The sequence below is a fragment of the Puma concolor genome, chromosome D1 (genome assembly GCF_028749965.1).
Source record: "Puma concolor isolate L17-30 chromosome D1, mPumCon1.1.hap2, whole genome shotgun sequence".
Taxonomy (NCBI): Eukaryota; Metazoa; Chordata; class Mammalia; order Carnivora; family Felidae; genus Puma; species Puma concolor.
In genome coordinates this window covers 39,843,525-39,857,154 of record NC_141676.1, presented here as the reverse complement: position 1 = coordinate 39,857,154, position 13,630 = coordinate 39,843,525, and the positions used below count along the sequence as shown (strand labels likewise).

The window sequence follows — 13,630 nt, the reverse complement described above, 5'->3', positions numbered from 1 at the left end:
ATGGATATTCTACCCTTATCCTGGGAAACCACTTCTGTAACTCTGGAGTAAGGGGGAGACCCACGTGTGCATATGGAAAGATCTTGAGATGATTCAGTTTTGCTTTTGATATACTTGCTTATTGGACCATTTGCTGTAATTTGAAGAAAAGAACCAATTTAACTGTCAGTCTTTTGTTCATTAAATGAGAGTGCCATCTAGTGGGAGAAAGACTTTTAAACTGATAAAAAGTTTTTCAAACTTTAGAAGAGAATGCATAAAGAATTATTACAACTATATGTTGTAAGGTATGAGAAGAGGCAGGAAGTAATCCTGCAGGGGAGTAGCAAGCACATAATAGTTGCTTAATAAATGGTAGTGGGGATGGGAATGCAAGCTGGTGCAACCTCTCTGGAAAACGGTATGGAGGTTCCTCAGAAAACTAAAAACAGAACACCCTATGACCCAACAACTGCACTACTAGGCATTTATCCACGGGATACACGTGTGCTGTTTCGAAGGAACACATGCACCCCCATGTTTATAGCAGCACTATCAACAATAGCCAAAGTATGGAAAGAGCCCAAATGTCCATCAAAGGATGAATGTATAAAGAAGAAGTGGTATATATATATATATATATATATATATATACACACACACACACACACACACACACACACACACACACACACACACAATGGAGTATTACTCGGCAATCAAAAAGAATGAAATCTTGGCCATTTGCAACTACATGGATGGAACTGGAGGGTATTATGCTAAGTGAAATTAGTCAGAGAAAGATGAAAATCATTATGACTTCACTCATATGAGGACATTAAGAGACAAAACAGATGAACATAAGGGAAGGGAAACAAAAAAAAAAAAACAACAGGGAGGGGGACAAAACAGAAGAGACTCATAAATATGGAGAACAAACTGAGGGTTACTGGAGGGGTTGTGGGAGGGGGGATGGGCTAAATAGATAAGGGACACTAAGGAATCTACTCCTGAAATCATTGTCGCACTATATGCTAACTAATTTGGATGTAAATTTTAAAAAATAAAAAATTAAATTAAAAAATAAATGAATAAATGGTAGTGGGGAGCCTGGGTGGCTCAGTTGGTTAAGCGTCCGACTTCGACTCAGGTCATGATCTCATGGCTCGTGGGTTCGAGCCCCAGCATCAGGCTCTGTGCTGACAGCTCAAGCCTGGAGCCTGCTTCAGATTCTGTGTCTCTGTCTCTGCCCCTTCCCTGCTTATGCTCTGTCTCTCTCTCTCTCTCTCTCAAAAATAAATAAACATTAAAAAAATTTTTTAAATAAATGGTAGCTACTAGAATTATTCCTCTTGTATGGAAGATAGTGATCAGGTAAAATAATGAAATAGCTGCTCTGACAAATTATTTGTTATATACATGTAAAATTTTATTATTTATTTTTGACTAATAATACATACAAGTTCCAAATTTCATCTTGTCTTTACCACTCAGGACCTACACGGAATCCCCCAACAAAATTTGTTACCAGTTTCTAGTGTATGCTTCCTGAGACATTATAATAAGTTATAAAATGTGTATTTCTGGCACACTCATTCCGTGAACAAATATTGTGTGGCTTCTAGGTGCCCGGCACTGTTCTAGGTAGGATAAAACAGTGAACAAAATACCTGACAAACCCCACCCTTAAATTTAGGGTAGGGTAAGCATATTTTGCATATTGTTCTACACTTTGCTTTTTTCATCTCTTAAATAAATTTCCCATTATGACTGTTGTAGCTTTATCCCATGATTTTTTTTATTCAACTCAAAATATTACCCAGGGATCTCTGCTTTGATCAATGAATTATTTCGAAGTATGTTGTGTAATTTCTAAGTGTTTGGCAGTTTTTTTTAGGTATCTTTCTTTTACTCGTTTATGATTTAATTTGGTTGATATCAAAGGACATACTGTGTATTTTATCATTCCATTAAATTTGTTCAGACTTGCTTTATGGCCCAGAATATGGTCTAATTTTGTTGAATGTTCCACATTAATTTGAGTGAATGTGGATTCTGCTGTCATTGAATGGACTGTGACATAATTGTCAATTGGATCAAGTTGGTTGATAGTATGATTCACGTCTTTTAAATGCTTACTATTTTAAGTCTACTTGTTCTGTTAACTATTAAAAGAATAATACAGTTTTTACCTGTACTTCAGGAGTTGTTTCTCTTTTCACTTGTGTCAGTTTTTGCTTCAGATATTTTTATGTGGTTTTGGGGTACATATACATTAGGATTGTTATGTATTGTTGATAAGGTTTGGCTTCTTTATAATTATGAAGTATTGTTCTTTGTCCCTGATAATATTCTTGGTCCTTTAATTTACTTTAGCATTTTTCTAATTAATTGTGTACTATTCCAGACGTGTTCTAAGCATTTATAAAAAGATTTGAGTATGTGTTCCTTTTGCTTTCTCCCAGACTATTGCATGTTATATAACTAGGCATGTAAATCTTTCTTTTAATAAGTTGTGAAATCTAACATACACAGAAGATTCGCTAAGCTTACAGTGTAAGAAATAGTTATGTAATGAACACCTGTGTAATCACCAGTCAGATCCAAATATAGAAAGCAGCTGCCAAGTATCTTTTCACCTTTCTTTAGATATCTTTATATTCTAATTTCATCTTCAAATGTCTTTCTTATATATTTTTTCAAATGTCTTTTCAGTATCTTTTTATCTTTTAATTATATCTGTTACAACTTCTTTCCTACCCCAGAGAGGTTACCACTCACCTGACCTCTATGGTGATCATTTCCTTGCTTTTCTTTACATTTTTGCCACTTTCATCAATATTGCCAGTATGCATAATTTGTTCATTTTCATTTCTATATATTCTCCTGTGTGAATATACAACAGTGTGTTTATTATTCTGAAGTTGGTGGGTACTGGATCATTTCCATTTCTTTTACAATGACGAATAATAATGTTATAGTATACTTGTACATGTATGATATTACAGTCGAGTGTGCTTTTTTAGAAGTAGAATTGCTAGGGGCACCTGGGTGGCTCGGTTGGTTAAACGTCCGACTTTGGCTCAGGTCATGATCTCACGGTTCGTGGGTTCGAGCCCCATGTCAGGGTCTGTGCTGACAGCTCAGAGCCTGGAGCCTGCTTCCAATTTTCTGTCTCCCTCTCTTTCTACCCCTCCCCACTTGTGCTCTGTCTGTCTCTGCCTCTCAAAAATGAATAAACTTTAAAAAAAAATTTTTTTTAAGTAGAATTGCTAGATAACAGGGTGCACTGCTCTTCTGCATTATTAGATAATGCCAAACTTTTCCAAAGTAGTAAAATTTTTCCTTATTACTCCATATACTTGTCAACACTGAACATTGTATGACTTCATAATTCTTGCCGCTCTGTTATCAGTAGTAGTTTCTCATTGTGTTTGAATTACTAATGAAGTTCATCATTACCATATGTACCATCTCTACATATGATTATTGACTATTTGGACTTCCTATTTTGTGAAGAAATTGTGTATAATTCTTTTGTCCATTTTCCTTTGAATTGCCTGTGTTTTTCTTAATTATTAGTTTTCTTTGTGGCAGGTAAAGGGGTTGTGTGTGTGTGTGTGTGTGTGTGTGTGTGTGTGTTTGATATCTTTTCAAACTCGGATTTGCCTTTTAATTCTTTTTATGTTTTTTGATGAACACAGGTTCTGAATTTTAATCTAGTCAAACTTATTGGTCTTTTTCTTTATAGTTAGTTCTCTCCCCCACCCCACTCCAGAATATGAAAATATTGTCTACGAACTTTATCTCTTTTTTTTTAAAAATTTTTTTTTTTTTTTTTTCAACGTTTATTTATTTTTGGGACAGAGAGAGACAGAGCATGAACGGGGGAGGGGCAGAGAGAGAGGGAGACACAGAATCGGAAACAGGCTCCAGGCTCTGAGCCATCAGCCCAGAGCCTGACGCGGGGCTCGAACTCACGGACCGCGAGATCGTGACCTGGCTGAAGTCGGACGCCCAACCGACTGCGCCACCCAGGCGCCCCACTTTATCTCTTTTTTATCCACATATAAGTCTTTAATTCAGTTACACAGTTGTGAGGATAAAAATTGTCAGTCTTTCTGGAGGCAGCTTGATGATACGGATCAAAATCTTTTTTTTTTTTTTTTTAACGTTTATTTTTGAGAGAAAGAAAGAGAGAGTGAGGGAGGGGTAGAGAGAGAAGGAGACAGAGGATCTGAAGTGGGCTCCGAGCTGACCGCAGAGAGCCCGACGCAGAGTTTGAAGTGAGATCATGACCTGAGCTGGAGTCAAATGTTTAACCAACTGAGCCACCCAGGCACCCTGATACAGATCAGAACCTAAATGTGCCTGCCCTTTAATCCAGAAATTCTGCTTTAAGAAATTTCTTAGCTAGACACATAAAACATCGAGAAGATATCTGTGTGTGTGCACGCGCATGTGTGCATACATGTTCAAACATTATTTTTCCTACCCATTCTATAGTAACTTAATGTAAAGGATACAGATATTCTTGTTGCTTAATATCAACAGCTACCTTTTATTTGCCAAGTGTGTAAGCATAATATCTCTCTCAGTGATTTTAGAGCTGTCAGTAAGGAAAGTACCTTACCCAAAATGATTTTATACATAATTTTTTAAATCTCATATAATTTCATTATCACATTTGTGATAAATTCATTAGCATTAGCACATTTTAAACTAAAAGAGTCAAGGGATAGACTGGGGAATCATTGAAAAAACTTCACAGTTCAGGTGTTCAGTGTGTAAGACTATTATGAATGTAACAGTGAAATAAATAGAAGTTACATCATATCTTGTAAAAACTTAAGTTTGGCACATTTTTAGCAGAGAGCACTGTAGATTAGGAGAAAATACTTATCTAATTACTTTTTTTGATATTTCTAGAGCCATGGTTCTCAGTGGTGAGGGGTGTCCAGTTTTACCCACCTGGGGATATTTTGGCAATGAGAAATGTCTGGAAACATCTTAAGTTTTTACAACGGGAGGTTTGGGAGGGAGAGAGACAGGAGGGGAGTGCCGGTGGTTTTGGTAGGTAGGAGCCAGGGGTACTGCCAAACGTCATACAATGGACAGGATTGCATCTACAATAAAGTATTATCTGGCCCAAAATCTGTCAACAGTGCCAAGGTTGAGAACCCTTGCTTTAAAGTTCTCATATCTATGCATTGATAATAACTCAATCTCTAAACGACATTATATAATAAAGCCCACCTGACCTAGTATGGGACATAAGAGAAAATTTTCCTTAAAAGGTGGCATCATTAATACATTTTGTCACATGAATATACAATAGACACTTCTTTACCAGCCTGTGTTTAGTTCATCAAATTAATGATGTTCTGAATTCTTTTTTTGTATAAGGTGCTAAATTCCATGCCTAACTGAACACTTAAAGCTGATAAATTACCTTTTATTGTGCTGCTCTTGTTTTGCTCCTATTAGTTGTATTACATGTTTACCAAGAGCTTATTGTGTTTGTTTCCCTGCTTCTTTATGTAATATCAGTTAATATTAACTATATCAGTTAACATAAGGTTTTGAACAAGATTTTAAAAAATATTCCTGTTGTGGGCGCCTGGGTGGCGCAGTCGGTTAAGCGTCCGACTTCAGCCAGGTCACGATCTCGCGGTCCGTGAGTTCGAGCCCCGCGTCGGGCTCTGGGCTGATGGCTCGGAGCCTGGAGCCTGTTTCCGATTCTGTGTCTCCCTCTCTCTCTGCTCCTCCCCCGTTCATGCTCTGTCTCTCTCTGTCCCAAAAATAAATAAACGTTGAAAAAAAAAATTTAAAAAATATTCCTGTTGAATAAAGTAGTAACAAATCAGTTGTGAAAGACTAGAAGCAGGAAGGTGGGAGTCACTGTATTCAGAGATTCTCCACTTGCCAAGTACTCTTAGATTATTTTTTCTATTTTAAAATAGCCAAAACTGGAGATTACTTACAATCCATTATGAATATGGTTTATGCAAGGAAGATTGTGAAGATTCTAATTCATAGATTCACCCTCAAAGAGTATTAATAAACAAAACTATATATGTATTTGTATTTTTTTCTTAAAAGTACTGTTTTCAATTAACAACAAACTAATAGTCCCAGTACCATTGATAACAACTCTGTCTACAGTAAACTTAATAGAATTGAGAGTAGTATTGGAAAAAGATGTCATAAATATTTATTATGCTTCAGAAATATACTAAAAATTGGGGTTTAGATTTGATAGCCATACTTACTTGTTAGAAGTAATCTTGTACTTTTATCTTTAGATAAATTCAATTATTGAGTATTTGTCACTTGACTTCCTAGATTAACTCTTCATTTTATTTGTGATCTCTCCTGCCTCTTTTTTTTTTAATAAGTTAATTCTGCCTAGGAGTATATCTGTAATTCAGTTACTTGCATGAAAAAAAAAAAATTAGAGAAGACCTTAGACTGAAGGTATCACGTTTCTTTTACCATTAATTATCCGAGATATGAGCAAGCATTTTAAAAATAAGAATCCCATTTCAATGAACAGTGTTAATATCTTAGACCCAGATTTAATCCTGTGTGTTCCTTTTGTAGTAATTAATTTTTGAAGTGTAAATGCAAATTTTAATTTTAAAAAGTAAATGTCAGTTTGGAAAGAAGAGTGCCCCATGAGCATCATGGGAGAAAATATTGGGTATAATTCTCTTCCAGATGGCACCCCTACAGGTGAGGCAGCAGCCTGTGAAATTACAGTCTGAATTACACTGCAGATGAGCCGGGCATTTGGAGCAGCGCCTTCTGATATCAGTAATAAATGACTTGGTTCAGAACCAAGGACAGTTCCCAGGAAATTAAAGGCTATTCTATCACATAGGGAGCCTATAGTAGAATGAAGTTTAGCAAAGTGGAAAGATGAGGGAAAAGTCAACAGTTAGCAATACATATATGAATCTTTTCATCTGCTAATATTTTAAGCTAAATGTATTTTTCTCATAGACATCATGTATCGGTTCTACATATATTCTAATGTTTGCATTGATTTTCCAAACATAATTTTCATAATGGACAGTGGCTAAGAGCCAGTTGCCAACCAAGTTATCACTTTGAAATATTATAAATCATATATCTATTATAAATTCTAATCTTGTTTAATATGCTCTATGGGAAATTTTTCATTTCAAAACACTTGAGTCCTTGTAAATACTAAATCTTATTTTCAATTAGGTAAATCAATTTAAGAAGCAACATAGAATAGTTATACAGAACATACTCTGCAGTTAGACCAAGGTTCAAATTCTGGCTCATTCAGATGTTTCTGTAACTATTAACTTTTTTTTTTTTAAGTTACTCAACATTGTAAGCCTTATCAGTTAAATGGAAATAACAATAAAATGTGCTTTAGGGAAGAATTAAATAAGTTAATCCTTATAAAGATACTTAATACAATAAAAATCACTAACTATCACTACTATTACTATTTGAGAAATTTAATTTGAAAGCAAAACAGCATTTTAAAATAACCAGTTTTATTTTGTACCAGAAAAATAGCAAAAAGCAGATAGTTTCGTTTTAACAAATATAATGATGTATGATATTAGTAACTCTGATTCTTTTATTCATTCAAAAATTCCTTACTGAGTTACTTCTGTCTACCAGCCACATTTGTAGCCTTAGTAATATAACTTCAAACAATATAGATAGAGGCGCCTGGGTGGCTCAGTTGGTTAAGCGTCCGACTTCGGCTCAGGTCATGTTCTCACAGTTCATGAGTTTGAGCCCTGCATTGGGCTCTATGCTGACAGCTGGAGCCTGCTTCAGATTCTGTGCCTCCTTCTCTCTCCCTGCCCCGCTCACTCTCGGTTTCTCTCTCTCAAAAATAAAAATAGATAGATAGATAGATAGATAGATAGATAGATAGATAGATAGATAGATAGAGTTCTTGCACCTCTTGGAGCTTACATTTTAATTTTAGTCAGAAGTTAAACACAAAAATACACAACATTTTAATTCATGAGTGCCACAAAGAAATACCATGTAGGGTAAAGAGATAGAGCTCAGAGGAGGAAAAAGATGATATTTTACTTGGAGATATCAGGAAAAACCTTTCTGAGGAGGTAATACTTGAGCAGAAATCTGACTACTAAGTGAAATGAATGGCCAGTAAAATGGTCAGTCTCCTTTGAGTAGCATATTTAGGAGGTACGTTAAATATGAAGAAATGTATAATCTGTTGTTGGTTCGAAGGAATACTTTTCTGTTAATTTACTAGTTCAGCTGTTCTTTAACTTAAGGTTTATAAGCTATTTTGACAGAATAGAAGCCTCATCATATACTTACATAAGCATACCTTGATGCTGAAGTGAAAAACATACCAGAAATAGATTCAGAATACCATTTTTATTTTTTTTTTAATTTTTTTTTAACGGTTATTTATTTTTTTGGGACAGAGAGAGACAGAGCATGAACGGGGGAGGGGCAGAGAGAGAGGGAGACACAGAATCGGAAACAGGCTCCAGGCTCTGAGCCATCAGCCCAGAGCTTGACGCGGGGCTCGAACTCACGGACCGCGAGATCGTGACCTGGCTGAAGTTGGATGCTTAACCGACTGCGCCACCCAGGCGCCCCCAGAATACCATTTTTAATTGTATACCAATGAAGAGAGAAAAAGATAAAAATGGGAACAATGAAAGAAGAAAGACTTGGTTTAGCCTTCTGCTTCTAGCCATTTTAGCCCAGTTCTACCACATGGTAGCTGACTCCACATAGTGCCTTCTGCCAAACTAATGAATCATGTGATACATCCTTTTATAGGTTTTATGTGTTAACCCTATGCCAAACACTGTGCTAAATCCTTTACCTGTATCAACAAAAGCGTTTCATCATCTGCTTTCAGAAATTCTCGGACCTAATAATGATGACTGTCTGAAAAAATGGGAAGGAAAAGCATGGCTTTTAGAAAAGGATATTTTTACTGCCAACAATGATTGTCTTCTTTCTTTTGTTTGTTTGCGCTTGAGTTTAACAACAGTAGGAATTGAATCTTAAAGCCAGTGTTTTATAAGAGGAGCTAAAATTTGTATGGTATTATTCATCTGATCATATGACTTAAATCGTTTAACCTGTCTAGTGCTGATTTCTATAATGTGAAAATTAGGTTATTTGAATAGTTAGAACTTTTGAAACTATCTCTTACTGTTTGATCAGAATTTTAAGCTTAGCTAAGGTAATCATTATAGGGTATGTGGAAAAATGCTTATTGATGTTTGTTATTTTATTTATTTATTTTTTACTGTTTATTTATTTTTGAGAGAGAGAGACAGAGACAGAGCACAAGCAGGGGAGGGGGAGGGAGAGAGGGAGACAAAGAACCCAAAGCAGGCTCCAGGCTCTGAGCTGTCAGCACAGAGCCTGACACAGGGCTAAAACCCAGCCAAAGTCAGACACTTAACCAACTGAGCCACCCAGGCACCCCATATTATTATTATTTTTTAATGTTTATTTATTTTGAGAGACAGAAGCGGGGGGAGGGGAAGCAGAGAGGGAATCCCAAGCAGGCTCTGTGCTGTCAGTGCAGAGTCCAACTCAGGCTCAATCTCATGAACTGTGAGATCATGACCTGAGCCGGAATCAAGAGTTGGATACTTAACTGACTAAGCCACCCAGGCACCCCTAATGTTTGTTATTTTCAATAGAAGAAGACATATGGGAGAGTCATAAGTATAAATACCAAAGTTTGAAGTATTAAATAAAACTGTTTTGTGTTTGTTTTTGTTTTTGCCTAGGGGGAAATATCCCTGTGATTATCTTTGTGAGAAGAATCTTAAAGTAGGAATTCCATGGCACTAATTTGGTGAATGTGGCCAAATTATTTTTACTGGGTTTTAAAATTCTGTTTCTTAATTGTATAGAAATTTTGAGCGTTTTATTTATTTATTTTTTGTATGTGCACAGATATGCATAGTCTAGCCTGGTCTGAGAAAAGAAATGATACAAGATCTCTGAAATGATTCATAGATCCCTGAAAAAGCAAAGACAGGAATTTCTGTTCTGACTCATGGATAGTAATATAGGACCATTGAATAAGCATATGATTCTGAACAGACTGATAAGCCTTTATTCTCTAATTTATTAAACATAATTTTAGGGGCGCTGGGTGTCTCAGTCTGTTGTGTGTCCGACTCTTGGTTTTAGTTCAGGTCATGATCTCATAGTTTGTGAGGTCAAGCCCCACATCGGGCTCTGCGCTGACAGCACAGAACCTGCTTGGAATTCTCGGTCTCCCTCTCTTTCTGCCCCTCCCCTGCACGCACACACTCTCTCTGTCTCGCTCAAAAATAAATTTTAAAAAACCCATAATTTAAAAAAATTGATTAGCCTTTACAAATATGTTCTTAAATAGCTCTTAATTTTTTAGCTAAATAAATAAGATTTATTTTTCCAACCTTTTACATGTATTAACATATTTAATCCCCACAGGAGCCAATACAAAGTAGAATACCATAGTTGTCACTTTACAGATGAAGAAACTGAGACACGATGATGTTAATTTAACTTGTCCAAGGTCACATAGAGAAAAGAATTTCTCTGGGATTTAAATCCTGAAGTGTACCCTCTTTGCCACTACACTGTTAGTATTGACTGCAGCACCAGTTTATTTTTTTAAATTTTTTTTTCAACGTTTATTTATTTTTGGGACAGAGGGAGACAGAGCATGAACGGGGGAGGGGCAGAGAGAGAGGGAGACACAGAATCGGAAACAGGCTCCAGGCTCCGAGCCATCAGCCCAGAGCCCGACGCGGGGCTCGAACTCCCGGACCGCGAGATCGTGACCTGGCTGAAGTCGGACGCTTAACCGACTGCGCCACCCAGGCGCCCCTGCAGCACCAGTTTAAAATATGCTGCAATTTAATCTCTGGTGGATGGCTAATAATAACTTTGTCATAAATGCAGTAAATAAGCATGTTGTTAGAAGGAGCTACTTTCAGTTACTGATGGAGAAGACTTTTGGTTTGTTTGTAGTACATGGAATTAAGACAGAGTTTGGACATAGGGAAGTAAAGTACTTAGATTTTGCCAACCAGTTCGAAAGTAAATACTAGAAACAGTTTGACACACTGCCAAATCAATGATAAACTAATTTTTTTTTTACCCCCTTCCAAAGAAGACTAGACTATAATGAATAATTTTTACCAATATGTGAATTTATTTTATTTATTTTAATGTTTTAATATGCAATAATCTTACAAATACGGACAATTTTTCACCTAACCTATTAACATGTTTTACCAGCTGATCTTTTTCCCATAAGGTAAATAGAAGACTTCTTTTTTAATAATTCCTTGGCATAAATTATAATTTGCTTTAATCAGCAGTGGAGTGCTTATTTATAAGCATTTGTGTGCATTGATCTGCATGAATTATGTTAGATTGATAAAGATTTCTTAGTTGACTTCCAAAAGTTCCCTGTTCTTTGAGTACACAGATGATATTAATAGGGAACTAACTTGTAACAGTCAGACGTATTACTGAAATACTCTAGCCAGAAGAACAGTTTTCACCAAGTCCTTAATTTTCCTAACGTTAACACATTAATAAAAGAGCTTTGTTGCTTAGTCTTTTTTTTGTAGGCAAGCATTTTCTTCTCAGTGAATTGGTGTGTTGCTGGGAGTGGGTAAACATCAATGTAGAGTTGCTGGTGTCAGTTTAATTAGGTTGTTTTAAGTGATTCAGGCTTGAGCGCTATATATTCTATAGGTTTAAATGTGCTGTTTATTAATCTTTTGTGAAGATTATCCATCCCAGGTGTGCAGGTTTTTCTTGTTCTCGAGACCCCTTTAAAAAGTCTTCGCTCACGTGGTTAAAGAATATTGTATTTATCCTGTCAGTTATTTGTGCACAGAACAAATGAAGTAAGAGCAGTTTTGATTTAGAATGCTGTCATTAGGGCAGAATTCATGTTGTTTCACTCTAAGCAGTAATAAAGTCTTTTATGTGCTAAGCACTGTGCTGAGCCCTTGACTGTCCCTGCCGCCACGGGGTAGTGGGGCGGTGGGGGGGTGGGGGTGGGGGCGGTGGCCTCTAGAAGGAGAAGGACTGACTCAAGCTGACATCTACCCTTCACTCATGATACCAGTAGTGGTAAATTTTCTTTTCACCTGTACTGAAATAGTCCTTTCATAGCAGAGGCATTACTGGTCTCTAAAATCTGGAGTACTCCAGAGCTGTAGTCCATGAACATAGAACAACACTAGTTGTGCAAGGTGTTGATAAGTGTAATATGTGAAAAAAAAAAGGTTTGTAGTCAAAAAGTGGGTAACACATGGTTAAGGTATGTTCAACAAATTTCTTTAACAGTTTCCAGAACTATTGAAGCATCTGTGTTTCTTAAAGATTCCCTCCCTTCTCTTCCAGAGAAAGTCACTGGACAGGAAGCTCTTTGGAAAATGGTGTTTTAGACTAGGATTTCTTAACCTTAGCCCTATCAACTTTTGGGGTTGGACAGTGTGTTGTGAGGGCTTCCTGTGCATGTTGTAGCCTGTTTGTCAGCATCTCTTGGCTTTACCTATTAGATGCCAGTAGCATCCTACCTTCCCCCGACCCCGCCAAGTTGTGACAATCAAAAAATGGCACTAGACGTTGCCAGATGTCCTGCGGGGGGGGGGGGGGGGGTGGGGGGGGGGGGGGAAGGGGACAAAATTTAGTTGAGAATCACTGTCTAGATTATTAATATTGCAATACTCCAAGGGGAGTTAGAGGGTATTTTAACAATTTCTGTCTCAGACTTTCCTTTTAATGAGGAAGAAATAAATAGTCTAGAAAGTGGAAGCACAGATAAAGAAGGTTCAGTACATTCAACCATAATAAACTTTCTGTGTCCACGTTATAATTACTTGGAGAATTTAATGCAAAAAGTAATTTCAAACTTTGCAGAAAAGTATATGGCAGAGACAAAAAAACATGCCTTTTATAAAAAGAGTAGCCCAGATATTTAAAATGGTCTACATATGAAGATATTGATTGTGCATTTCTAAAATCCTTTTTTTTTTCATGTTTTTTATGCAGGGCTATTTTCTTCTTTTTGAGTCTATGTTAGATTCTGTCCTTTATGCAAAGAACAAATACTTGGCAAAAGGAGGATCGGGTGAGTATAAAATTCTAGTTTTAATAATGTAATTTTAGTCTGGCAGAACCAAGTGAACCTTTGGATTTCAAATAAACTATGCATGACGGAGAAAGTTCCCAATAGAAATGAAAGATGTTTCAATTAGCTGAAGCTTGAAGGCAGTCGTTTACTGTTGATAGTAGAACATTATAGAAGATATGCAGGACTCTAAGTTAATGGTATTCTCAAGAATGCTTTTTCAAAAAATACTAAGGACTAGATTTAGAAACTATTTGATAATTGAAATAAAAATCTAACAAACTCCTTTTGATTCTTAATCCTTATGACATTTAGGTTTTTTTTTTTCTAATAGAGTATTTCATACTAGGTTGGAAATTACACACTTTACTGGCAAATTTTCCATGACTTCACTAAATATATAAACCTGTCATCTCTGTGTTTTAATGAGAACATTTAAAAACCGACTGGTTTCTAAGTTTTTAAAGTGTAGCATATCCAAACAGTATTTTTATACTGTAT

General features: G+C 36.3%; 1 protein-coding gene across 1 annotated transcript in view; it reads left to right on the top strand.

Moving 5' to 3' along the window:
- Positions 1-13,630, top strand: part of PRMT3 (protein arginine methyltransferase 3) — a 143,333-nt gene that overhangs the window by 61,487 nt on the left and 68,216 nt on the right. The window contains exon 11 of the mRNA XM_025928602.2: positions 13,051-13,129. Coding sequence (XP_025784387.2) covers positions 13,051-13,129 — 79 coding nt within the window. The remainder of the gene's footprint in view (positions 1-13,050; positions 13,130-13,630) is intronic.